The 27,491-nt window shown below is 46.9% G+C and overlaps 3 protein-coding genes across 5 annotated transcripts; 1 reads left to right on the top strand and 2 right to left on the bottom strand.

The window, feature by feature from the left end:
- Window positions 1–990: 990 nt before the first annotated feature.
- Ndufs3 (NADH:ubiquinone oxidoreductase core subunit S3) lies at window positions 991–6,957 on the bottom strand. Its single transcript, XM_070032340.1, has 7 exons — window positions 6,833–6,957; window positions 6,671–6,736; window positions 4,554–4,651; window positions 4,219–4,368; window positions 3,328–3,453; window positions 3,068–3,187; window positions 991–1,234 (listed from the first exon to the last, which is right to left on the bottom strand). Exons 1-7 carry the CDS (start codon window positions 6,894–6,896, stop codon window positions 1,067–1,069), a joined length of 792 nt encoding a protein of 263 aa, XP_069888441.1. The 5' UTR covers window positions 6,897–6,957; the 3' UTR covers window positions 991–1,066.
- Window positions 6,958–6,988: 31 nt separating this feature from the next.
- Window positions 6,989–11,949, top strand: Kbtbd4 (kelch repeat and BTB domain containing 4). 3 transcript variants are annotated; one of them, XM_070032337.1, is made up of 4 exons: window positions 6,989–7,067; window positions 8,209–8,826; window positions 9,957–10,063; window positions 10,421–11,949. In XM_070032337.1, the coding sequence occupies exons 1-4, from the start codon at window positions 7,049–7,051 to the stop codon at window positions 11,279–11,281; spliced, it is 1,605 nt and encodes a 534-aa protein (XP_069888438.1). In that variant the 5' UTR covers window positions 6,989–7,048; the 3' UTR covers window positions 11,282–11,949. The 3 variants fall into 3 exon arrangements, with proteins under 3 accessions (XP_069888438.1, XP_069888439.1, XP_069888437.1); XM_070032338.1 differs by having other exon boundaries at window positions 7,026–7,172; XM_070032336.1 differs by lacking the exon at window positions 6,989–7,067 and adding an exon at window positions 7,354–7,450.
- Window positions 11,950–12,914: 965 nt separating this feature from the next.
- On the bottom strand, window positions 12,915–21,797 carry Ptpmt1 (protein tyrosine phosphatase mitochondrial 1). The gene is made up of 4 exons (XM_070032339.1): window positions 21,331–21,797; window positions 21,109–21,189; window positions 17,456–17,647; window positions 12,915–13,126 (listed from the first exon to the last, which is right to left on the bottom strand). The coding sequence occupies exons 1-4, from the start codon at window positions 21,673–21,675 to the stop codon at window positions 12,944–12,946; spliced, it is 801 nt and encodes a 266-aa protein (XP_069888440.1). The 5' UTR covers window positions 21,676–21,797; the 3' UTR covers window positions 12,915–12,943.
- Between the last annotated feature and the right edge of the window lie 5,694 nt (window positions 21,798–27,491).

Here is a 27,491-nt window from a genome sequence, read left to right on the forward strand (position 1 = left end):
CAGGTGGGAGAGTTGCACTGGTGCCACCCAAGCTTCTGGACCCAACTGCCATCAGTCAGTCTGTTGAGATAAGGGGCTTCCTCAATCAGTAGTGGAGATCCTCCAGTTCTCATTAGAGGCCATGCTATCCCCATCCTGAACCCTAGGGTCCCTAAGAATCACAGCTCCAGAATTCCTCTCAAATACTTCTGGCCCACAGGTCATCTGCAGCTGCATTTAGTTCCATTAAAACAGACCGTATGAGCAGTGGCTCATGCCTGTAATCCTAGCTACTCAGGAGGCTGAGATCTGAGGATCATGGTTCAAAGCCAGACCGGGCAGGAAAGTCTGTGAGACTCTTATCTCAATAAACCATTGGAGCCGGGCACTGGTGGCTCATGCCTGTACTCCTAGCTACTCAGGAGACTAAGATCTGAGGATCTCAGTTCAAAGGCAGCCCCGGGAAGGAAAAGTCCATGAGACTCTTATCTCTAATACACCACCTGAAAACCGGAAGTGGTGCTGTGGCTCAAGCAGTAGAGAGCTTGCCTTGAGCTGAAGAGCTGAGGGGCAGCACCCAAGCCCAGAGTTCAAGCCCTGGGACCGACCAAAAAAAACCCCACAAAAAAACAAAATCCAGCCGGGCGCTGGTGGCTCACGCCTGTAATCCTAGCTACTCAGGAGGCTGAGATCTGAGGATCGCGGTTCAAAGCCAGCCCGGGCAGGAAAGACCATGAGACTCCTATCTCCAATAAACCACTAGAAAACCAGAAGTGGCGCTATAGCTCAAGTGGTAGAGCGCTAGCCTTGAGCTGAAGAGCTGAGGGACAGCGCCCAGGCCCAGAGTTCAAGCCCCCACGACCGACAAAAAAAAAAAAAAAAAAAAAAAAAATCCAAACAAAAAACAGACCGTACTTTGGCAAGGTCTTTGCCAGAACAGGAAACACCTGTCTGCACCTACCTCCTCCTGAGTCACTGTTACTTGTACCCATTAGAAGAAACACACAGGAGTTTTACATAGGAATTTATTTACAAGGACACTCATAGATAAGGTGTACTCTTTAAGATCCACATGTCTTCCCTGGAGCTACTTGGCTTCAGGTTTCTTGACTCCAGCTTCAAGCTTGAGACTCTCAGGGGGCTGACGATAGGCAGGGAAGGCTTCCCAGGGGCTGTTCAGGTCAAATTTTCGGAACTCTTGAGCCAACTCCACTGGCTCGGCCACCACCCGCTTTACCTCATCATCATAGCGTAACTGCAAGAGGGAAAAGGAGGCTTGTAGCTACCAAGGCCATCAGTGAATCCCCTATCCTTTCTGTTTTTGTTGCTGGTATGGGCAAATAACTCAGGGCCTCAAGTCTCCTCGGCAGGCATGCACTCTATCACATGAGTCAAGTCTCAAACAACTTCCCCCACCTTTTATTTTGGTGCCAGTATTGGTGCTTGAACTCAGGACCCTGTGCTCGTGCTTGGCTTTTTCACTCAAGGCTGGTGTTTTACCACTTGAGTCATGCCTCCAGTTTGGCTTTTTTGCTGGTTAAATGGAGTTACAATCTCAATGACTTCTGCCTACTCTGTCTTTTTTTTTTTTTTGCCAGTCATGGTGCCTGAACTCTGGGCCTGGGCACTGTCCCTCAGCTCTTCAGCTCAAGGCTAGCGCTCTACCACTTGAGCCACAGCACCACTTCCAGCTTTTTCTGCTTATGTGGTGCTGAGGAATCGAACCCAGCGCTTTATGCATGCAAGGCAAGCACTCTACCACTGAGCCACCTTCCCAGCCCCCTTACTCTGTCTTTAAACCACAATCCTCCAGATCTCAGCCTCCTGAGTAGCTAGGATTATAGGCATAAGCCACCTGTACCTGGATTGAGCACTTTTAATAGGTCCAATGGCCAATGCTCCCTAATCCCCCCCCCCAAAAAAAAGTCTGAAGCTGGACATTTGGCATGGCTGTTCTTGCTACTGGAGGGTCTCTGGACAAGATAAGGATAACCAGGTACTGAGTGAAGAGACAAGCCATGTAGGGAATGAGAGGCGGGGGATGTTTGGGTGAAAGGAAGACACCTTAACCAGAAGTAGCTCTAAGGGAAACAGGACCATATAAAGCACTAAGTACACAGAACAGTGTTTCGGTACTGAAGCAGCAGGGCTGGAGTGCCACACATTTTCACCACCTGCAAGTTTCACTGGCCTGTGCAGTACCTCACACCTATGACCCTACCTACTCAGGAGGCTAAGATTCGGGGGTCTTAGTTTGGAGTCAGTCCAGGCAGACAAATCCATGAGACTCTTATCTCCAATGAACCAGCAAAAATTTGGAAGTAGAGCACCAGCCTTAGGCAAAACAATTCTAAGGGGCAATGCCAGGCCCTGAGTTCAAGCCCTGATGCCAGCACACTCACGCACACACGAATTCATATGTATAGTGCCACTGAAATTCTTTATAAGGTGCTTGTAATCCCATCACCGGTCTTGCTTTAATGACAATTATTATGGGTTGAACATCTAGGATTCTAGATATCCGGAGCAGAACAAAATAACACTCTGCTTTCAGGACTTGGGGATAGATTGTGTCCTTAAGTCAGCCTTGTGCATTAAAGTGACCATTACAATAATTATGAATACACCAAACTTTATTTATTTATTTAGTTAGTTAGTTTGGGGGGGGGTCCGGTCATAGGGCCTGAACTCTGGGCCTGGGCACTGTCCCCCAGCTCTTCAGCTCAAGGCTAGCGCTCTACCACTTGAGCCACGGTGCCACTTCCAGCTTTTTTCTTTTTGCTTATGTGGTGCTGAGGAATCAAACCCAGGGCCTCATGCATGCAAGGCAAGGGCTCTACCACTGAGCCACCTTCCCAGCCCCTACACCAAACTTTATGCATCTATCATTTTATGCTCAGCACTCATTTAGTGCTGTTGATCTCACTATACACCTGAGTAAATGGAGTTCTAGTTGAGTAACTTGAATGTTATAGCCCAGGTTCTTAAGCCATTACAGTCCACCAACCTTATTCCTACTATGATAGGATTTCCCAGGTTCCCTGCAAGTCTCTCCCTAAGAATGCCACACCAGTCTCCAGACTCCTACCTCAACATAACCAGAGAGAGGAAAGTCTTTCCGAAAAGGATGTCCCTCGAAGCCATAATCTGTCAGGATCCTCCTTAGGTCAGGATGGTTAGCAAAGAAGACTCCAAACATGTCCCAGATCTACAAACACAATGTTCTCAGGCAACCAGGACAGCAAACCCAACAACAGAGATAAGTGGCCATACTGATTCTAACTATGGTTCAAACCAGTTCTGGCATCTCTGGCCCAGAGGCAGAGCCCACCATGTACAGTTACTCACCTCCCTCTCATACCAATTGGATGCCTTATACACAGAGACACTGGATTCTAGGGGTGTCAGCTCATCTGTATAGGTCTTCACACGAACCCGTGAGTTAAAGCGCAGAGACAGCAGGTTGTAGACAATCTAAGGAGAACAGAAAGAGCTGGAGGAACCAGATGGTTCAAATTTCAGGTTAACAATACAGCAAGATCCTATCTCAAAAAAGGGGTGGGGGGGAGACTGGGAATGTGGCTTAGTGGTAGAGAACTTGCCTAGCATACATAAAGCCCTGGGTTCAATTCTTCAGTACCACAAAAACAGAAAAAGCCAGAAGTAGTGCTGTGGTTCAAGTGGTAGAGTACTAGCCCTGAGCAAAAGAAGTTCAGGAACAGTGTCTAGGCCCTGATTTCAAGCCCCAGGACTGGCAAAAAAAAAAAAAAAAAAAAAATCAGGCCAGTAATCCTAGCTATTCAGAAGCTGATCTGAGATCCAAGGATCATGGGTCAAAGCCAGCAGTGGGAGAAAAGTCTATGAGGCTCTTCTTTCCAATTAACTACTATAAAATCAGAACACTTAGTGCCCAATGGCCCAAAGTAGTAGAGCGCTATCCTTGAGCAAAATGAGCTCAGGGACAGCATCCAGGCCCTGAGTTCAAGCCCCACAACCAAAAAAAAAGAAAAAAAAATCAAAACAATGTTTGAGGTTATGCAGTCAGTTAACAACAGACCCAATATTCACCTTCAGTGTCTACTAAATGCTACAACCCTGGTTCAATTGCTATGTTTTACTGTTTGACCTAAACTGAAACTGTAAGGAAGCAAGCTACAGTTCCCATAGATGGCTGTTACCTGAAAATGTCCTATTCCCTTCCTTAGTCTTACTACTCAAATCACCTCAAATCTGGCTAACCTCAAAACGGTTCTGTCGAGTTGGAATGTCTACTGCTGTCAAGTCAGACAAGGATTTGAACTGTGCATTGGTGTGATCCCTGAGGAAAGTCAACACTGGGATGATTCCATCAGGATGGATACAGATCTCCAACTCATTGAAGCAGGTCACCTATAGACAGGGAAGAGGGAAGACAAAGCCATTAGGGAGCAGCTAACTTTAACTAGACTTAGTTTAAGGTAGAGAAAGAAGCTTGGGCTTGGGATGAAACCTATGGTTTCTTTCAAGACAGACTGCCCATTCCCATATGCCCTGAGGACATAGTTCTTTCTTTACCCAAATCTAGAGAACATTACCTGAACTTGTTGAACATACTTGGGCAGGATTTCAGCCACATATTCTCCAAAAGCTGACAGTTGCTTGTGGATTACATCATTCTGTTGTCTAACAGTGGCTGGAAGGAAAAGCATATTTAAGAAGGCAACAACTGCCAGGCACTGGTGGCTCACTCGTGTAATCCTAGCTACTCTGGAGGCTGAGATAATGAGGCTCATGGTTCAAAGCCAGCCTGGGCAGGAAAGTCTGTGAAACTCTTATCTCCAGTAAACCAACAGAAAACTGGAAGTGGTGCTGTGGCTCAAGTGGTAGAGTGCTAGCCTTGAGCTGAAGAGCTGAGGGGTAGCGCCCAAGCCCAGAATTCAAGCCATATGACTGACCAAAACACCACTCCAATAAACCACTAGAAAACCGGAAGTGGTGCTCTGGCTCAAGCGGTAGAGTGCTCGCCTTGAGCTGAAGAGCACAGGGACAGCGCCCATGCCCAGAGTTCAAGCCCCATGACCGAAAAAAAGAAGAAGAAGAAAAAAAGAAGGCCGTAGCAACTGCCAGGCACTGGTGGCTCACACGTGTAATCCTAGCTACTCTGGAGGCTGAGATAATGAGGCTCATGGTTCAAAGCCAGCCTGGGCAGGAAAGTCTGTGAAACTCTTATCTCCAGTAAACCAACAGAAAACTGGAAGTGGTGCTGTGGCTCAAGTGGTAGAGTGCTAGCCTTGAGCTGAAGAGCTGAGGGATAGTACCCAGGCCCAGAGTTCAAGCCATATGACCAACCAAAAAAAAAAGAAAAAAAAAAGCAACAACCATCCCTGTCTTTAGTCTCTCTTGGGCTGAAAGGATGTTATTTCAGTAGGGTTCCTTGCAGAATCTTAAGAATGGTTCAGGTGGTAAGTCCTTATTCTAAGGATTAGGAAGTGGGTAAAATGTTAACTCATTTCATAGAACACAGGCTATTGCCTGGGAAGGTGGCTCAGTGGTAGAGCGCTTGCTTTGCATGCATGAGGCCCTGGGTTTGATTCCTTAGCACCACATAATCAAAAAGAAAAAAGCCAGAAGTGGCACCGTGTCTCAAGTGGTAGAGCGCTAGCCTTGAGCTGAAGAGCTGGGGGACAGTGCCCAGGCCCAGAGTTCAGGCCCTATGACCGGACCCCCCCCCCAAAAAAAAAGAAGACAGGCTATTGTTACTGCAGCTGAGGTCTGCCTTTTCTCAAAATTATCCCACATTGCTTCTCTCAGATTTCTTATACTTGTAAGGCAGCACAGTCTACTCTCTAGCAGACTAGGATCTCTTTAAGATCAGGATGGGACCCAGAGTTCTCAAGCCAAGAACTTCAGGCTGAAAAGCCCTCACAGATTATGGTCCTGAAAACGCACAATGTGTCTGACTGTGTGTATGTTAAGAAAATTAAAGCTCAGCTAGCCTTGAGCTGAAGAGCTGAAGGACAGCACCCAGACCCAGAGTTCAGGCCCCACAACCGGACCCCCCCCAAAAAAAATTAAAGCTCAGAAGGGGTAAAAAGGCAGGCTTTCGATAGTCCAATCTGCTGATGTTAATTGTTAGGTTTCCCGGGATAACAGCCCCTCCCCTCTTCCAATGGACATGAAGAACGACATTAACTATTAGAGAGTCACTAGTGATCATGTGACCCTAAATCACTGGGTACACACACATCACAGCCTGGGGAGTAATGATTAAGTGTTCTTTCCCTCGGCAGACCTGCCATTCTCAAGGTCTGTAGCTGGGCAGTTTTACTGTCTGGATTGTTTCCTGATCTACAGGCAATAAACTACTACCCACCTCATAACAAATAAGATTATTCGCTACAAGGCTTCGTGAGATACCAGCCACACAGAACGCAATTAACGGGGATTACTACTATTCCTGAGCTCTGAGGCCCAGAGTTCTGCTTCCTGTGCTCAGTGCGCTAACCATTTAATCAGAAAAAACGGGAGTCATGAAAACTGAGAGGGGACAATACGGCCCAAACGGAACAGAGATCTAGGGCAGAGAGGGCTCGATTCTGCCTGTGGGCTAGCTCTCCAAGGCCAGACCCGGGGAAGGGCATTCCGGACAAGGACAAACACGGGACGAAGGAGGCCCTGCGGGCGGTCGGAAGCGCGCGGCGCGCATACTCACGGCGCGCGTCGGCCGCGGCGCTCTCCCGCCTCACCCGCTGCAGCAGCGCCGAGGGTCGTCCAGCCCCTGCACAGGGAGACAAGTTAGAGGGCGCGGGGTGAGGCCCGGGGGCGCGCCCCCCCCACCCCCGACCCCGGCCTCCGCCAGAGGCCGGCCTCTCACCCCTGGCCACAGCTGCGGCCCCCGCCAGCCCGCGCCTCCAGACCACGGCCGCCGCGGCCGCCATGCTTCCCGGATGCAGGGCCGGCGGCGCAGGGAAAGCCGGTGGGACGGGACGCGGAGCCCCAAGGACACGGACCGGAAGCGGAAGTGCGCAGTGTATGTTCTTCCGGGCGGAGAGGGGGCCGGAAGCAGAGGTTCCGGGTTCCTGGCACCGGGATGAGAGGAGGGAACGCAGGTGAGAAAGCAAGACCAGCAGGTGGGAGTACAGTGAGGCGAACGTAGCCCAAGCTCGGGGTAGCAGCAGCTGGAGAGAAGGTGAAGACGTTGAGGAATCGAACCGGTGAGACCAGGAGGGGAAAGGGACGGGCATTCGGCGCTGTTAGGTTCCACACCCCCTCCCCCGCTCCGCCAGCTGAGCTCTTGGTGGGGCGGGCGAGCCAAGGGGCTTGTGGGGGAGAAAACGGTTTCCCTGGAGACCGTTTCCCTGGCGACTCTAGATGGACTGGGACACCCTTCCAACCCGAAGGGCGATGGTCCTCCTTGTGCCTGGAGCTGGAGACAGTTGGGCTCTGTCTCAAGTTCTGGAATGGACCTTCAGGAAATCATTTGGGCGAGCTGGTAAGTAGGGACAGAAACTCAGAAGTGAGCAAAAGTAAGGTTGTTGGTTGACCCAGCCTAGGCGTCATATTGGAGGTGCTGGACTCCATGTGGAGAGAGGAAGAAACCTATAAGGTGTCTTTCTTCTGTCAGGTTTTGCTTCCCTAACCTAGTGCAGTCTAACTCCCAGCTTCACTATTTTAATGCCAAGTTATTTGGTTAGAATGGCTTTTTAAAAGACCATAGACGAGCTGGGAAGGTGGCTCAGTGGTAGAGCGCTTGCCTTGCATGCATGAGGCCCTGGGTTCGATTCCCCAGCACCACATAAGCAAAAAGAAAAAGCCGGAAGTGGCGCTGTGGCTCAAGTGGTAGAGCGCTAGCCCTGAGCTGAAGAGCTGGGGGCAGCGCCCAGGCCCAGAGTTCAGACCCCACGACTGGACCCAAAAAACAAATAAATAAATAACCATAGACTTTCTCCAGGCCCTTGCTTACACATGTTGACCTAAATCTTAAGTCTTTTGTTACATCATGGGAAGGAATATTTAGTGTTCTCTCGGGGAAACCATCAGTTAGAACTTCATTGATTTCGTTGGAGGAGATCTGCCACTTCAGGAGAATGAAAGCAGCTCTGAGTGAAAGAGAATGTCAGGGACACCAATGGCAGGGCCAGGCCTAAGGTCAGTCTGGACCCACTTTGCTCTTACATTTAAACACCAGCCGTATTCACAGACTATAGCTGTGGATTCCTCAAATTCCTTAGAGTGGTTATTGCTTTTCAGATAACTGGAAGAGAGAGAAGTTGGCTACCATGGAATCACCAGAGGAGCCTGGAGCATCCATGGATGAGAATTACTTTGTGAACTACACTTTCAAAGATCGGTCCCACTCAGGGCGAGTGGCTCAGGGCATCATGAAACTGTGTCTAGAGGAGGAGCTCTTTGCTGATGTCACCATTTCAGTGGAAGGCCGGGAGTTTCAGCTCCACAGGCTGGTCCTCTCAGCTCAGAGCTGCTTCTTCCGGTCCATGTTCACCTCTAACCTGAAGGAGGCCCACAACCGAGTGATTGTACTGCAGGATGTCAGTGAGTCTGTTTTCCAGCTCCTGGTTGATTATATCTACCATGGGACTGTGAAACTTCGTGCTGATGAGCTGCAGGAAATTTATGAGGTGTCAGACATGTATCAGCTGACATCTCTCTTTGAGGAATGTTCTCGGTTTTTGGCCCGCACAGTGCAGGTGGGAAACTGCCTTCAGGTGATGTGGTTGGCAGATAGGCACAGTGATCCTGAGCTCTACACTGCAGCCAAGCACTGTGCCAAGACCCACCTGGCCCAGTTACGGAGCACAGAGGAATTTCTCCATTTGCCCCACCATCTACTCACTGATATCATCTCGGGTAAGTTCAAAAGGGGACATACCAAATGTTTGGGTATAATGTTCAGTGGATGTTATGGTTCAGGAGAAAGAAGCCCTCAAGTTTCTGTTGAGACTTTACTATTTGTAGTAGGAATGTAGAGCTGCTGTCAGAGATAGAGTTCCTTAAAGAAGCAACCTAGAAAAGAAAATGCCTCACATTGCCACAAAAGACTGAGAGAAGGTAGCTAATCTGTCCTATGCCTAATTGCGCTCATCTGTCCTATACTTTGCATTTGTCTATATGACTAGTTATCTAAGTAAGTTGACAAAATTATCCTTTTTTATTTTTCCAGCTGGGAGTGTAGCTCAATTGGTAAAGCACTTGCCTACCAAGTGCAAGGCCCTGAGTTTCAGAACCTTAAACCACTAAAATAAATGAATGAACAAATGATTTTATTTTTTAGATGCTGGTTCTGGGGCTTGAGCTCAGGGCCTGGATGCTGTCCCTGAGCTTTTCTGCTAAAGGCTAGAATTTTACCACAAGCCACAGCTTTACTTCTGGCTGCTTTTTTTGGTGGTTAACTGGAGATAAGAGTCTCAGGGGTTTCTTGCCTGGGCTGGCTTTGCACCACAATCCTCAGATCCCAGCCTTCTGAGTAGCTAGGATTACAGGTGTTTGCCACAGATGAAATGTTTTTAATGATGGGATGTGAGGTAACATTGTGAGCCTGCAAGTGAGATGTAGCCATACTTAAAGTGTTAAGTTCTGCAGCCTTGTAGGTTGCTTCCATAACATGTGGAAGCATTTCATGCTATCCATATTATTTGAGTTTATTTTTGTGGTTTTTTTTTTTTTTTTATCAGTCATGGGGCTTGAACTCAGCCTGGACACTGTCCCCTCAGCTCTTCAGCTCAAGGCTGCACTCTACCACTTGAGCCACAGTGCCACTTCCAGTTTTCTCAGTGGTTTATTGGAGTTGAGTCTCATGGACTTTCCTGCCCAGGCTGGCTTTGAACCCAGATCCTCAGATCTCAGCCTCCTGAGTAGCTAGGATTACAGGCATGAGCCACTGGTGCCCAGCTGGTTCACATCTTTAAAGCCATTTTCCCTAAGTTTCCCTTTCAGATGATCATATTGCCACTGACTGTGCCTTTCTTTGGCTCTCACAGATGGGGTTCCATGTTCCCAGAACCCCACAGAAGCAATAGAAGCCTGGATCAGTTTTAATAAAGAAGAAAGAGAGGCTTTTGCAGAATCACTTAGGACTAGTTTAAAGGTAAGGTAGATTTGTTATAAATTGGAGTACCAATGCATTCTAGCCTGGCCTTTTTGGTGCCTACTGAATAAACTGGCTTGAAGTTGCTGAGCTGGAGAGAAGATTGTGTTTGTGACTCCAGAAACCACCATCTAGGGGCTGGGAATTGTGGCTTAGTAAATTGTAAAAAATCAAAATATAAAATTGAAAGGATGAATACAAATGTGCTCTGCCCAGCATAAAATGTCTAAAGTTAGGTGATTAGAAGAGAGCAAGTATGACAAACAGTAACTGGAGGGGAGTGGTTAGAGCAAGATGTCCGAGCTGAGCCTTCACCACGAGCTGACATGGCATTTATCATTTTAATCTGGCCAACAGGAAATTGGGGAGAACGTGCACATTTACCTTATCGGGAAAGAGTCATCTCGTACCCACTCATTGGCTGTGTCCTTACACTGTGCAGAGGATGACTCCATCAGTGTAAGTGGCCAAAACAGCTTGTGCCACCAGATCACTGCAGCCTGCAAGCATGGAGGAGACCTGTATGTGGTGGGGGGGTCCATCCCACGGCGCATGTGGAAGTGCAACAATGCCACCGTTGACTGGGAGTGGTGTGCACCTTTGCCTCGAGACCGGCTCCAGCACACCCTGGTGTCTGTGCCTGGGAAAGATGCCATATACTCCCTGGGTGGCAAGACATTGCAGGATACTCTCTCCAACGCAGTCATTTATTACCGGGTAGGTGATAATGTATGGACAGAGACAACCCAGCTAGAGGTGGCTGTGTCTGGGGCCGCTGGTGCTAACCTCAATGGAATCATCTACTTACTAGGGGGTGAGGAGAATGACCTGGACTTCTTTACCAAACCTTCCCGACTAATCCAGTGTTTTGACACAGAAACAGACAAGTGCCATGTGAAGCCCTACGTGCTGCCCTTCGCAGGCCGCATGCACGCAGCTGTACATAAAGATCTTGTATTCATTGTGGCTGAAGGGGACTCCCTGGTGTGCTATAATCCCCTTCTAGACAGCTTCACCAGGCTTTGCCTTCCTGAGGCCTGGAGCTCTGCCCCATCCCTCTGGAAGATTGCCAGCTGTAATGGGAGCATCTATGTCTTCCGGGACCGATATAAGAAGGGGGATGCCAACACCTACAAGCTCGACCCTGCCACTTCAGCTATAACTGTCACAAGAGGCATCAAGGTGCTGCTTACCAATTTGCAGTTTGTATTGGCCTGAGACAGTGATGGAAAAGAACAGCTGATTCCTTTGTCCTTCCCTTTTCCAGCACCTCCCTTGAACCTCAATTCAGAGTAATGTGTTAGTTTGGACGTACAGTAGAAAACAGCACTTCCAGCCTGGCCCTAAACCCATAGGGATGTTCTGTTTGAGACTTAGTAGACTGCTGCTCCTCAGCTGGCTGCTTGAACCGAGGTGGCCATCCCATGATCCCGTGCCTCACTACAGATTGCTTAGAGCCAGTTTTTCTCTGACCTTAGGCACAGCTTCCCCTCCTTACCTGATCAATGTTAAATAGGAGTTGCCCAATCCCAGGGCAGAAAGATGCCCATTCCTTTTTTTCTACAGCCAGCCAAGTGACTAGTTCAGTTATACACAATTAGGTATTAGAGTTTTCCTTCAGGCTTTGGTTGGGAGAATGGACTAAGCTGAAGGTGTTCTTCACCAGCAAGACTCAACTCTAGAATTCAGGACGTTCTTTCCATTGTTTTTCATCTGTCTGTCAGGAAAAGTAATTTTGGTTTTATTTTTGGCTTACGTCAACAGATAAGCCAGGAAATAGAATTATTTCTGATTAATAGCAGAAATGTTTTCAAAACTCTGGTCTTTTAAAAGCTCTAGGCTAAATCAGGAGCTAGAAACTGTTCATACAAATAAAAGTTTTTGAAGAGATGTGTGTTTGTCTTTATTAAATCTTGAAGGGATAGCTTTTTTTTTTTTTCCCCTTGGTCATGGGACTTGAACTCTGGGCCTGGGTGCTGCCCCTGAGCTCTTCAGCTCAAGGGTACCACTCTACACTTGAGCCATAGCACCACTTCTGGTTTTAAGAGGTTAATCGATAAGAGTCTTATGGACTTCTTGCCTAGGCTGGCTTTGAACTGCGAGTCTCAGATCTCAGTCCCCGGAGTAGCTAGGATTACAGGCATGAGCCACCAGTGCCCAGCTGAAGAGATGGCTTTCTAAGGAGAACTAATTATAGACCCGTGCAACCCATGCATTCCTAAATCAGCAGGCCTCCCTATATCCACACATGATTTGCATTCTGATCTCCAAGAGTGGGAGGGGAACCCCCAAAGTCAATGAGATTGGGACTCCACTATCTTTTCTGTAGTACTACAGATCACACTCAAGAACTCACATGTGCTAGGCAAGAATTTTGCCATTGAGGGACACTCCTAGATGTAAGGGGCAAACAGCCAGAGCTGGGTATTTCTTTCTTTTTCTAGTATTAAATGTCTGAGTTATGGTGCTAAATATCATTAAGTACACAGAGGATTCTTGTTGAGATTAGTATTTCTTTTTTTCTTTTTTTGGGTCTGGTCATGGGGCCTGAACTCTGGGCCTGGGTGCTGTCCATCAGCTCAAGGCTAGCGCTCTACCACTTGAGTCACAGCGCCACTTCTAGCTCTTTTCTTTTTGCTTATGTGGTGCTGAGGAATCGAACCCAGGGCCTCATGTATGTAAGGCAAGCACTCTACCACTGAGCCACTTTGCCAGCCCTGAGATTAGTATTTCTTTAACCTATTGAGGAAAATTAGATTCAGACACAAATCTTTTCCTCAGGAAAATGAAATGACAAAAGAAAATTACCCATTACTAAGCATATTTCTGTTACATCAAGTTTGGCTTAAACTCCATCAATACTATAAAATTTATTCTGTATCAAGCAGGGACATCTTGAGTTTTTGATGTGTTAGATCTGTGACTAGTGTTATTTTGTATTGCCCTTGCAGAAATCTCCTTGTGGAACTTTTTAAGAACTTCCAACTGGCCAGGTCTGATGTAGATGTGTGACCGGATCTTGGTGATGGCTCCTATAGCCTCTTCTGGGCTCCAGTTGTGCATCTGAAATACAAAGTCACGAAATCAGCCAAGAAAGGAGAGGGCATCAGGGTGCCCTTGACTTTTAAGCAGGTGTTGAAAGATTCACAATGTTATAACTTTTGTGGGGCTTGAACTCGGGGCCTGGGTACTGTCTCTGAGCTTTTTGTTTTTTGTTTTTGTATGTGCCAGCCCTGGGGCTTGAACTCAGGGTCTGGGCACTGTACCTGAGCTTTTTTTGTTCAAGGCTAACACTCTACCACTTGAGCCACAAATCCACTTTTGGCTTTTTTGTGGTTAGAGAAAAGACCCTGGTGGCTTACACCTGTAGTCCAGCTACTTGGGAAGCTGAGATCTGTGGATCATGGCTTAAAGCCAGCCTGGACAGGAAAATCCATGAGACTTGTCTCCAGTTAACCACCAGAACACCAGAAGTGGAGCTGTGGCTCAAAGTGGTAAAGCTCAGGGAGCTTTTTTGCTCAGCACCCATTTGCTGAGTTGAAGCCCCGCAACCAACAGCAGGGGGAAAAAAACACCTCTCACAGACTATTCCTTCCTGGTTGGCTTTGAACCACAATCCTTAGATCTCAGCCTCCTGAGTTCCAAGCTAGGATTACAGGCATGAGACACTGGTGTCTGGCTCACAATTTCATTTCTTTTTTTTCTTTTTCTTCTGTCAGTCATGGGGCTTGAACTCTGGGCCTGAGCGCTGTCCCTCAGCTGTTCAGCTCAAGGCTAGCGCTCTACCACTTGAGCTACAGAGCCACTTCCAGTTTTCTGGTGGTTTATTGGAGATAGGAGTCTCATGGTCTTTCCTGCCCGGGCTGGCTTTGAACCATGATCCTCAGATCTCAGACTCCTAAGTAGCTAGGATTACAGGAGTGAGCCACGGCGCCCGGCTTCACAATTTCATTTCTAAAAAAAAAGGCAGGGTGCCAACGGCTCACATCTGTAATCCTAGATACTCAGGAGGCTGAAATCTGAGGATCATGGTTCAAAGCCAGCCCGGAAATAAGTCATGAGACTTATCTCCAATAAAAACCACTAGAAAACTGGAAGTGGCGCTATGGCTCAAGTGGTAGAGCGCTCGCCTTGAGCTGAACAGCTGAGGGACAACGCCTAGGCCCAGAGTTCAAGCCCCACAACTGACAAAAAAGAAAGGGGGGGACTGGGAAGGTGGCTCAGTGGTACAGCGCTTGCCTTGCATGCTTGAGGCCCTGGGTTCGATTCCATAAGCAGAAAAAGCCAGAACTGGTGCTTGTGGCTCAAGTGGTCGAGCACCAGCCTTGAACTGAAGAGCTGAGGGACAGTGCCCAGGCCCAGAGTTCAGGCCCCACAACTGGACCCCACCCAAAAAAAAAAAAATAAAAAAGCTGGTGTTGGAGATTCAGGCCTGTAATCCTAGCTACTTAGGAAGCCGAGATAGTGGCAGCATAAGGCTAGCCCAAGCAGTAGTTTATGGCCTTGAGTGAAAAGCTAAGGGACAGCATCCAGGCTCTGAGTTCAAGCCCTAATATTGGTACTCACACACACAAAACAAACGGAAAAAAGTTAATCAGACCCCTTCTCAATGAAGAGCTGAATGTGAGCACCTCTTATCCTAGCTACAGGGAGGCCTCATGCCTAGGCAGGAATGAAGATCCTACTGAAAATAGAGAGCAGCCAGCCACTGGTGGCTCACGCCTGTAATCCTAGCTACACAGGAGATCTGAGATCTGAGGATTGTGGTTCAAAACCAGCCTGGGCAGGAAAGTCCTAAGACATTTCCAATTAGCCACCAGAAAACTGGAATTGGTACTGTGGCTCAAAGTGGTAGAGCACTAGCCTTGAGAAAGAGATCTTAGGGACAGCACATAGGTCCCAAGTTCAAGCCCCATAACTGACCCCACCACCACCACAAAAAAAAAAAAAGCAAAAAGTCAGGGCTGGAAGGGTGGCTCAATGATAAGAGTACTTGCTTAGCAAGTATGTGAAAATGAGTACAAACAGTCCAGCCAACCACCAATGGCTCATATCTGTAATCCTAACTACTACGGAGGCTCAGATCTGACAAATGCAGTTCAAAGCCAGATTGGGCAAGAAAGTCCATGAGACTCATATCCTCAAGCACCAGAAAAAGAACTGCAGCTCATGGTGGACAGCTAGCCTTGAGCAAAGAAGCTAAGGCACAACACCTAGGCCCTGAGTTCAAGCCCCAGAAAGTCTTCCAAATAAAAATCCAGGTATGTGCTACTCAGGAGGCTGAGATCTGAGAATTGTGGTCCAAGCCAGCCTAGGCAGGAAAGTCCATGAGACTTGCATCCCCAGTTAGACACTAAAAAAAGGCAGAAGTGGAGCTGTGGTTCGAGTGGTAAAGCATGAGCCTTGAGCAAAAGAAGCTCAGGGACAGAGCCCAGGCCCTGAGTTTAATTAAGCCCCAGAACCAGCATGCACACACACACACACACACACACACACACACACACACACACACACACACACACACACACACACACACACACACACACACACACACACACACACACACACACACACACACACACACACACACACACACACACATTTTTTTAATGAAACACCTTTGCAAAATTAATGTATACTAATTAAAAAAAAAAACTAGGAGGGATTAGAGTTTAGCTCAGTCATGAAGTACATACTTAGGAATACACAGGTCTTGGGCTCAATCCCCTGCACCCTCCAAAAATAAATTTCTAGAAGCTAGATGTAGTGCTATAACTATAACAACAATACTAAGAGGAGGCTGAGGTGAGATCATGAACTTGAGGACCAGCCTGGGCTATACAGTTCCTCCCAGACCTTCCCCTCAAAAAATAAAATATTTTCTAGGGATGAGTATATAGTAGATATTTGTGACTCATTGCACAGCTAGAAAAGAGCTTTTTAAGTTTAACTATCAGAGTTATCTTGGTGGTGGAGGTAGGGCTTGAACTCTGGGCCTGGGTGCTGGCCCTCAGCATTTCAGCTCAAGGTGAGCGGTCTACCACTTGAGCCACAGCACCACTTCCAGTTTTCTGGTGGTTAATTGAAGATAACAGTCTTTCCTGACCAGGCTGGCTTTGAACCGCAATTCTCAGATCTCAGCCTCTCAAGTAGCTAGGATTACTGGCATGAGCCACCAGCGCCCGTCTAGCAGAGTTATCTTTATATTCTACAGTGCTCAGTAGTTTAGAATTCAATAGGACCTCAATAGTACAAATTTCTAGCTTGCTGGTTCAATTCTCACTTGGCCCAAAATATACTCCTGAGACTATTTCTGGCAGTTTCTTACAATGAAAACTTTCATATTGTTCAGTCACATACTAGTCCACAGTAATAGGCTAAGCTGATGATCACTCTTCCTTTTTAGGGGTGGGAAATGTAAAGCCTACAGGTCATAAGGCTCACAAAATCATTTAGTAGGTGGGATGGGGAGTAGTTGTGGAGGTGGGAGGGAAGGAGGGAAGGGATGAGAGAGAAAAAACAAAGGAAGAGGCAACAATGCTTGTTAGGAAATGTACTCATGTACCTTGCCCATGTAACCGTAACTCCTCTGTAAAGTATTCCCCTCTATACAGTATTTTTACAATAAAAAACGTACAAAAACTCATTTGGTACATAAGTGTATATTTTTTGTATGTTTCTTATCATCTGACCAAGATTATATCTGTATTGATAATTTCATATGGCCTGAAAATGATACTATAAATACTGAAATGACCCTTGGCAGCAAATAGTTCCCCATCTCTTTAGGGCTTAAATTATCCACATGACTTAGAAACACTCTTAGAGAGCAGACTAGTAACAAAAACTAAGTTGGGAGGAGCAAGACAATGGAGTGATAAAGGACTACAAGGAATTTGCTTCTAAATATTTTTAAAACATCCCACTTGCCAGTCAACAAACAGATAGGCAAAGTTTAGTTTGGATTCCCTTTTCTAAAAACTCATGTCCAGAATTTACACGGAAATAAAAATACTTGAGTTCTACAAGGCTGGATGTGATTAGCACTGTTGTCTATAGTACTAGATTTTCTGAGGTTTTTGCAACAAGCGTTTCTAGCCTTTCATACAGTTGACTGCATTTTTTTTTTGAAACACTTGAAGTACTTTCTCATTTATACTTCATGACAGATTTAGGTTAAGGAAACAGCAGCAGAGAGGAGAAGCTGCATTTGTCTCTCCTAACAGGCAGGTGGCAGAGCCAGAGGGTAGCTTGGGTGCTTTGCCCGACACACCACCGCCATGCAGCCTAGAGTGGAGTAATGGGCCAGTACATCATGCTTATTAAAAGTTCTGGAACTCTATAAATGAGGTCAATCCAGAGACATCTCTCCTGATACCAGATAGGCTTTACCTGAATCAGATACGCTGCCACCATGGTGGCACTTCTGGAACGCCCAGCCTTACAATGCACGTAGACACTCTTGCCCAGCTTTTGGTATTTGAGAACAAACTGGACTCCTCTATGGAGGTTGGCCAGTGTGGGCACCCCAGTCATGTCGATTGTGCTGAGCCGCAGCCGCTCAACTCCTACTTTCTTCCACTCCTAGAGCCAGGTTCACCAGTATAAAAAAGAGAATAAAAGCATCTTAATAGGGATGGTGTGAAAGGGGGCTCCCCAGGATCAGGAAAGCAACAAGGAAGGTTCAGGATTTCCTCCGATGTTAATTTGCTATTTCCTATTTTCTAAAAAGGAACTTTTGTACAAATTTGACTTTAAAACATCTGGCCTACATGGCTGATCTTTCCTCAAACACATATGCTACTGAATTAGAGTCATGCACAAGGCTTAAAGTGTTCTTTGTGTGGCCTTGCCTTATGCTAGGCATGAAGTTGGCCTCTGTGCTGCACAGTTAGCCTGGAAAGTGTTCTTCAAATCCCAGAATCTTCAGCTGCAAGACATTAGTGTGGGCTAGGTGCTGGAGGCTTATGCCTGTAATCCTAACAACACAGGAAGCTGAGATCTGAACATCAAGGTTCTAAACCAGTCCTATCTGCCAATTAAACACCAAAAAGCAGGAAGTGGAGCTGTGGCTCAGGTGGTAGAGTACCAGTCTTGATTAAAGAAAAAAAAAAAGCTCAGTGACAGCACCCAGGCTCCAAGTTCAAGCCCCAGTACCAGCATCAGAAGAAAAACACATTAGCTCTATAATGTTCAGTTGCAAAAGCTGTGTGAGTTAGAGCTTAGTGGTACAGTGCTTGCCTGACATGACTGAAGCCCTGGATTTGATTCTTAACACCACTGACATGACTGAAGCCCTGGATTTGATTCTTAACACCACTGACATGACTGAAGCCCTGGATTTGATTCTTAACACCACTGGGAAGGTGGCTCAGTGGTAGAGTGCTTGCCTTGCATGCATGAGGTCCTGGGTTCAATTCCTCAGCACCACATAAACAAAAAGAAAAAGCCGGAAGTGGTGCTGTGGCTCAAGTGGTAGAGTGCTAGCCTTGAGCTGAAGAGCTGAGGGACAGTGCCCAGGCCCAGAGTTCAGGCCCCATGACCGACAAAAGAAAAAAAAAAAAAAAAAGACAGGAAATGTTTTGTTTTTTTTTTTGCTTAATTTTGGGACCTATGCAGTGATCTAGCTGTATTGTTGAGGATTACTAAGTACACAATTATTTTTCCTGTTTTTTTTGTTTTTTTTTTTTGGTCCGGTCGTGGGGCCTGAACTCTGGGCCTGGGCGCTGTCCCTAAGCTCTTCAGCTCAAGGCTAACACTCTACCACTTGAGCCACAGCGCCACTTCCGGCTTTTTTTTTCTTTTTGCTTATGTGGTGCTGAGGAATCAAACCCAGGGCCTCAGGCATGCAAGGCAAGCGCTCTACCACTCAGCCACCATCCCAGCCCCGAACCTTATTTTTTTTTAAAGGTTATTTGAAAGCTAAAACTACATATGTTTGTGTAATATTACTTCTTTTTTTTTTGGGGGGGGGGTCCGGTCATGGGGCCTGAACTCTGGGCCTAGGTGCTGCCCCTCAGCTTTTCAGCTCAAGGCTCTACCACTTGAGCCACAGCACCACTTCCGGCTTTTTTCTTTTTGCTTTATGTGGTGCTGAGGAATCGAACCCAGGGCCTCATGCATGCAAGGCAAGTGCTGTACCACTGAGCCACCTTCCCAGCCTCATGTAATATTACTTCTTAAAAGAAATAGCTAGGGCCTGTGGGTCACACCTATAATCCTAGCTACTTAGGAGGCTGAGATCTGAAGATCACAGTTCAAAACCAGCCCAGGTGTTAAGTCCATGAGACTCTTATCTCCAATAAACCACTCAGAAAACCGGAAGTGGCATTGTGGCACAAGTGGTAGAGAGCTAGCCTTGAGCTGAAGAGCTGAGGGACAGTGCCCAGGCCTAGATTTCAAGCCCCATGACCAACAAAAAAAAAAAAAGAAGAAAAAGAAATAGGAGAAACAAGACTTCAGCCAAACTGAGTAATTTCATTTTTTCTCTAAGATTTAGATAAGTGTAACCCCTCTGTACAATAACTTAATAATAATAATAAAATTATATTAAGAAAAAAGACCAGATATGGTGCAGTTGAAGAGTGTCTATTCTTTTTTTTTTTTTTCGGTCAGTCACAGGGCTTGAACTCAGGGCCTGGGTGCTTGTCTCTGAGCTGTTTGCTCAAGGCTAACTCTCTCCCACTTTGAGCTACAGTGTCACTTTTGGTTAGTTCTGATGGTTGGTTGGAGATGAGTCTCACAGTTTCTCCTGCCTGGGCTATCTTTGAACCATGATCCTCAGATCTCAGCCTCAGCTAGGATTGAGGTGTAAGCCACTAGCACTGGACTTGCTATTCTTTTTAATTGTCACTAGAGACTTTATGACTCTGAATGGTGTATTTAATCCCCATCATAAAATTAACAAACTGGAAGCAGAGCTTTGCAGCCTGCAGTTTACCAGAAACACCTGAAGAGTTGTTCAATACTCAAATTCCTGAGCCTTGCCCTGAAGTTCCTGAGTCAGAATCTCTGGGGGCTGTGTGTAGGACTGTGCTATTTTAGCAAGGCTGACAGATGATTCTTAGCCATATTCAAATGTGTGAAGCAATTGCCTTGGAGATTTGATTTCTCTAGGCTAGTGGATGATACTGCTCCATCTTACAAATGTCACTGCCTCCCATGCAGACATTAAGCAGTTGCTGCAGATGCCCAGAATCTCTGGATCCCCTCCTTGCTCACCACACTAGCATACATTTATCATTTTGACTACTAATCTTTGAGGTCTTATGACAAAATGTGTAGAAAAATCCAAGGAAATGTTAGCTCCTCTCCTCCCCGCCCCACCACCACACACACCCCTACTATGGCTTGAACGCAAGGCCTGGACACTGTTCTTGAGATTTTTCTGCTCAAGGCTGGCACTCTACCATTTGAGCCACAATTCTACTTACAGCTTTTGGGTGGTTCAATAGCGTCTCACAGAGTTTGTTGCCTTGTCTGGCTTTTAACTGAGATCCTCAAATCTCAGCCTCCTGAGCAGCTAAGATTACAGGAGAGAGCCACAGGTACCCAGTCTTTCAGTGAATAGATTAGTGATGTATTTACAGTGTGTTGTCTGTGGTGCTTTCCCGCTTAGAATTGGCAGGGCTTTGATCTTGAATGCCTAATACAGGGCCTGAACTATTCTTGGTGCTCAGTGTTGAATGAATGCAAGCAGAAGTTGCCTTTCAATTTTAGTTCCTGATCTTTGCACAGAAAAGAGTAAACAAACTTTATCAACGACCCACCTCCCCCCAACCCCTTTCCCAGTCCCCCTGTGTTCCCTAGGCCCAACCTCAGCTTTAAGAGTCGTTGGGACCTACAGAGAGGCCACTGCACCTAATCTGTCTTATGAAAATTTAAAAGGCCTTTCATTTCCATCTGCAGACATCTAAGCATTGACGATGAGACCCTAACACCAGAGGAGGCAAACAAGCCTGAGACACCGGTCCCTCTGCAGTTCTCCTAAACTTCTCCAGCTCCCCAAGACCAGGGGGAGCTCGATGGGCAGGTGGGGTGCTCACCTTGGAGGAGTTGCACAGGAACCTGGTCTCATACTTCTCGTTCATGGTGATCACCCCGCCCACGTTCTCGTCCTGTACCAGCTGCCCGGGCGAAGAGGAAGAGCTGAGCCGGGGCGCCCCCGCGGAGACCCCGAGGTGTCGGGGAACCCCTCCTCTCTCCCCTCCCCCCCACCTCCCCTACTCCCCGCCCCGCTTCCGGCGAGGCCGGGTCTCCGAGCTCACCCGGCGCGTCAGGCCCCGCAGCGGCAGCGCGCCCAGCAGCACGGTGGCATCGATGCGGTGGTACCACTCGCGGTGCGCCGGGCCCCGCACGTTCCCGCGGAACACCGTGTAGAGCAGCGTCGGGTAGAAGAGCACCCGGGCCAGACCGGCCTGGAGCCACGCGGTGGCCGCCATCCCGCCCGATCGAGCCGGGCGTGGCAGCGACGACCTGCGGGTCCCGGGCCTCGCGATTCTCGGCTGCGACCCCGACGTCTCCGGCGATGGCGACGCGGTGGGCGCGGGTTTCGCCGGCGCCTGGTCTCCGGCGTCCCGGCCAGGCCCCGGGGCCCCCGGGGCGGACACCATGGCTCAGGAGGAGGGGCTTCGGACCTCGGGGGCGGGACCTGGGACTCGGCCGGCGAACCGAGGGCGTCCGGGGCCCAGGCCGGGGAGCCGGGGCGTGGGGCACCGAATCCGAGGCGGTGGCCGGTGACGCCCCTCGCCCCGCCCAGGGGCTGGGCCGTGACCCCTGGAGAGTCGGACACGCGGGAGCCCTGGCTACCGGGGGGGAGCGCTACCTTCGACCCCGGGCCCAGAGGAGGGACCGGGGCGGACTCCGGACGCCCCACCAAGGGGAGAGCGGTTAAACAGGGGGTTTAAACCCCCCGCACCTCCGCGGGGAGCCTGGGCCTTGTCCTGTCCCAACTATCCTTGAGCACAGGGAGGCTCAGCCACTGCGCTCAGGCCTTGAGTCCAAGCCCCAGGACTGGCCAAAAAAAAAGAAAAGAAAAATGTAATTGGCAGTGTTGTGCTTTTATCCGATAAATTTGTATCATTGGGATAGCCAGACAGCCATTTGGGATTTATTATTATTATTATTATTATGTAGGTTGCGGGCCTTGAACTCAGGGTCTGGGTGTTGTCCATTAGCTTTCCCCCTCAAGTCTAACACTACCATTTCCGGTTTCCTGATGGTTAATTGGAGGTAAGAGTATCATGGACTTTTCCTGCCTGGGCTGCCTATCAACTGTGATCCTCAGGTCTCAGCCTCCAGAGTAGCTACGATTACAGATGTGAGCCACCAGCGTTAGGCTGGGATTATCTTTTAAAATATAATTTTGTTGTTATTATTAAGGTGTTCTGCAGAGGGGTTAGTGTTTCATAAGTCAGGTAATGAGTACAGTTCTTTTTGGACAATGTCATCCCTTCACTTAATAACATAATTTTATCTGGAAACTGACTGTGGGCTGGGCATGTAGCTTAGTGGTAGAGTGCTTGCCTAGCATGCATGAAGCCCTTGGTTTGATTCCTCAGTACCACATAAACAGAAAAAGCCAGATGATGCTGTGGCTCAAGTGGTGGAGTGCTAGCCTTGAGCTAAAAGAAGCTCAGGTACAGTGCCCAGGCCCTGAGTTCAAGCCCCAGGACAAGAAAGAGAAAGAAAGGAAGAAAGAAAGAAAGAAGGAAAGAGAGAGAGAGAAAGGAAGGAAGGACAGACAATTGACAATGTTCAGTGACATCTAGGACACTTAACATTTTCTAGTTTTTTCTTTGTGTCAAAAAATAAAGATTGAATCATATTATACCTATTTAGTTTGTTGCCTGATTTATTTACTTAAGTTGTGTCTTTTTCTACAATTACATTTTTTTCCTTGAACTGGGTGTGGTATCTGTTTTGTGTATTTATGTGTTTATTTATCTAATTATACTATATCCATCTATAGCTATATATCTAACTTACTGTCTACCTATCTATGGGTTCAAATTTGTAATTGTAGCCAGTTTGGAAGGAATAGATTAGAACTGAAGCTCATTGTATCCAGTTTGGAAGGTGGAAGTGGGGCTGTGGCTCAAGTGGTAGAGCGAGAGCCTTGAGCTGAAGAGGTGAGGGACAGCGGCCAGGCCCAGAATTCAGGTGCCACAACTGACAAACAAACAAAAAAGAACTGGAGCTCAGACCAGCCTGTGCAAAAAAAAAAAAAAAAAGTGAGAACTTAACCAATAAAAACTGGCTATCATCCCAACTATTTCAGAAAAGTAAATAGTAAATAGAAGAATGTTTTCCATGCCTTAGAATAAATTTCAGACCCGTTTAAAAAAATAATTTGTTAGTTGGGTGCTGATATAGTTCATGCCTGTAATCCTAGCTACTCATGAGGCTGAAATCTGAACACGGCGGTTCAAAGCCAGCCTGGGCAAGAAAGTCTGTGAGACTTATCTTGAATCAACCACCAGAAAATCAGAAGTGGTGATATGGTTCAAATGCTTTCTCTTTCTTTCTTTTCTTTTCTTTTTTTTGGGGGGTCTGGTCGTGGGGCCTGAACTCGCCTGGGTGCTGTCCTCAGCTCTTCAGCTCAAGGCTAGGGCTCTGCCACTTGAGCCACAGCGCCTCTTCTGGCTTTTTTCTTTTTGCTTATGTGGTGCTGAGGAATCGAACCCAGGGCCTCATGCATGCAAGGCAAACGCTCTACCACTGAGCCACCTTCCCAGCCCCTTTCTTTCTTTTCTTTTTTTTTCTTTCTTTTTTTTTTTTTTTTGCCTTATGACTAGATTAAGATTTGTTTTCAAACACAAAGTCCTAAATTCAAACCCCAATACTACAATTTTTATTTATTTTTGCCAGTCCTGGGGCTTGAACTCAGGGTCTGGGCCCTGTCCCTGAGCTGCTTTTGCTTAAAGCTAGCACTCTACCACTTGAGCCACAGTACCACTTCTGGCTTTTTCTGTGTATGTGGTACTGAGGAATTGAACCCAGAGTTTCATGTATGCTAGGCAAGCAGTCTACCACTAAGCCACATTCCCAGCACTGATTTATTTTTTTTCTTTTCCCTTCCTTCCTTCCCTCCTTTCTTTCTTCCTCTCTCTCTCTCTTTCTTAATTTCTTTCTCTTTTTTTGTTGTTTGTGGGGCTTGAAGTCGGCCTGGGCGTTGTCCCCGGCTCTTCAGCTCAAGGCTAGTGCTCTACCTCTTGAGCTACAGCGTCACTTCTGGTTTTCTGGTGGCTTGTTTTTTTTGTTTTTTTTTTTTTTTTTTGGGGGGGGGGTCTGGTCATGGGGCCTGAACTCTGGACCTGGGCGCTGTCCCTCAGCTCTTCAGCTCAAGGCTAGCGCTCTACCACTTGAGCCACAGCGCCACTTCCGGCTTTTTTCTTTTTGCTTATGTGGTGCTGAGGAATCGAACCCAGGGCCTCTGGCATGCAAGGCAAGCACTCTACCACTGAGCCACCTTCCCAGCCCTTCTGGTAGCTTGTTGAAGACAAGAGTCTCACAAAAACTTTCTTGACGGGGCTGGAAAGGTGGCTCAGTGGTAGAGTGCTTGCCTTACATGCATGAGACCCTGGGTTCGATTCCTCAGCACCACATAAGCAAAAAGAAAAAAGCCGGAAGTGGCACTGTGGCTCAAGTGGTAGAGCGCTAGCCTTGAGCTGAAGAGCTGAGGGACAGCACCCAGGCCCAGAGTTCAGGCCCATTACTGGACCCCCCCCCCCAAAAAAAAAAAAACTTTCTTGCCCAGGCTGGCTTTGAACCTTGGTCCTCAGATCTCAGCCTCCTGAGTAGCTAGGATTACAGGCGTGAGTCATCAATACCCAGCTCCCAATTATTTTTAATGTTACTAAGATTACAGGAGCTGGGTGCCTGAATAAGTGCAAAAAAATAATATTGGGCTGGGAATGTGGCTTAGTGGAGAGGGCTTGTATATCATGCACTGAGCCACAGCTCTGCGTCAGACTTTTTTTTTTTTTTTTTGCTAGTTTATTGGAGATAAAGAATCTCACAGATTTTCCTTCTTGGACTAGCTTCGAATCTTAATCTTTAGATCTGAGCCTCCTGAGTAAGTTGGATTACAGGTGTGAGCCAGGAGTGCCCAGTTTACAGGCCTCTGCTAATCTCATAGCAGACTTAATTCTCTATTCAACAGTCCAGTATTTTGTTTGTGCTACTGAAATCTCTTGAAGTTACTGACATTGCTCTTCATCATGTCCTTCTGTCCCCATCTTTGGCCTAATAGGCGGTGGCCTTTCTTGGTAACTAAATACAAGAGTTGATACTACACCCTGCAAGGAGTTCCTCTCCTGCAAAGGCAAGCCCTCATTCAAGGAGCAGATAAAGCAGGAAAAGGATTCTGGTTGACCTTGAAGAAGTATGTGCAAGGCCACACAGAGAAAAGAACTGGAAAAATAAGAAAATAAGAAGGTTGGAGGGCTGGGAAGGTGGCTCAGTGGTAGAGTGCTTGCCTTGCATGCATGAGGCCCTGGGTTTGATTCCTCAGCACCACATAAGCAGAAAAAGCTGGAAGTGGTGCTGTGGCTCAAGTGCTAGCCTTGAGCTGAAGAGCTGAGGGACAGCGCCCAGAGTTCAGGCCCCACAACCAACAAAAATAAATAAAATAAAATAAAAATAAAGTAGGTTGGGTGTGCCAGGAACCAGTGGCTGCTGTTTGTCATCTTAGCTACTTGGGAGGCTGAATTCTGAAGATTTTAATTCAAAGCCAGACTGAGCAGACAAATCAGATAGGTTCTTATCTCCAATTACACATCAAAACTCCAAAGTGGAGCTGAGGCCAAAGGGGTAGAATGTCAGCCTTGAGTGAAAAAGCCAAGTGAAAGCACAGGCCCTGAATTCAAGCCCCAGTATGGGCATATACACAGAAAGCAAACCAATAAAAAACAACAGTGATGTGGTCCTTGTTCTTATGTTTGAAGTCTTTCTAAACACTAGGTGATTCATATTTTTTATATGTAACACACGTCTATGCTTACTATTCATTAATTCAATAATCTTTATTGAGCACCTACTTTGGCTTAGGTATTATCTCAAGGCCCTGAGGCTATAATAGCAAATAAAACTGCTGAAACCTCTGTCCTTATAGAATTTACCTTCTGGTGGGAGGAGACTACAAAAAAAAAATCAAGTAAAACCTGTAGGTAAAAAATGTTAGATGGTAGCCAGGCGTTAGGTAGCTCACGTCTATAATCCTAGTTACTCAGGAGGCTGAGACCTGAGGATCGCTGTTCAAAGTCAGTCCCGGCAGGAAGTTGGTGAAACTCTAATCTCTTATAAACCACCAGAAAACCAGAAGTGGCACTGTAGCTCAAGTGGTAGAGCACTCGCCTTAAGCTGAAGAGATGAGGGACAGTGCTCAAGCCCAGAGTTCAAGCCCCATGACCGAGAAAAAAAAGAAAAAGAAAAAAAAAGTTAGATGGTGACTAGTGTTTTGAGAGAAACAGCAAGAAAGGAGCTGGGTGCCAGTGGCTCATGTTTGCAATCCTAGCTATTCAGGAGGCTGCGATCTGAGGATAGTGGTTGGAAAGTCTATGAGACATGGTTATTTCCAGTTAACCTCTAAAAAGCTGGAATTGGAGCTGTGGCTCAAGTTGTAGAATGCTAGATTTGAGCACAAAAGCTCAGACACACTGACAAAGCACCCAAGCTGGCCCTGAGTTTAAGCCCCAGTACACACACACACACACACACACACACACACACACACACACACACACACACACCACACCACACCAGCAAGAAAGGATATTTTGAAATATGTGTGCATATATATATATATATATATATATATATATATATATATATATATATATAATTGTTGTTGTCATCATGGGACTTGAACTCAGCCTGAGCTCTATTCCTGGGCTCTTTTGCTCAAGGTAAGTACTCTACCACATTGAGCCAATTAACTGGTGGTTAATTGGAGATAAAAGTCTCATGGACTTTCCTGCCCGAGCTGCCTTAAAACCAGGATCCTCAGATCTCAGTCTCCTGAGTATCTAGGATTACAGGCATGAACCACCATTTTCCAGCAAGTGTGTATATTTGTGTGTATGATTTCTTACTTTTAATTTTCTTGGTGGTACTGAGGTTCGGGCCTTGAGCTTACTAGTCAAGTCCATTAACATTTGAGCCACATTTCTAGCCCTTTTTGCTTGAGGTTATTTTCTAGATAGGGTTTTGCTTTTCTTTTTTTGCCTTTTTCCCCTAGAGCAAGCTTTGAGGATTTCCATCCTTCTTTCTTTGCTTCCTCAAATAGTTGGGATTACTGAAGCATATCACCATTTCCATCTTATTTTGTTGAGATGGGATTTTGATTAGTTTTTGGCAGGGCAGACCTTGAACATCCATCCTCCTAATCTCTGCCTCTTGAGTACCTGGGACTACAGGTGTGAGTTAC

The sequence above is a fragment of the Dipodomys merriami genome, unplaced genomic scaffold (assembly GCF_024711535.1).
Source record: "Dipodomys merriami isolate MVZ:Mamm:240054 unplaced genomic scaffold, mDipMer1.0.p SCAF_21, whole genome shotgun sequence".
Classification (NCBI taxonomy): Eukaryota; Metazoa; Chordata; class Mammalia; order Rodentia; family Heteromyidae; genus Dipodomys; species Dipodomys merriami.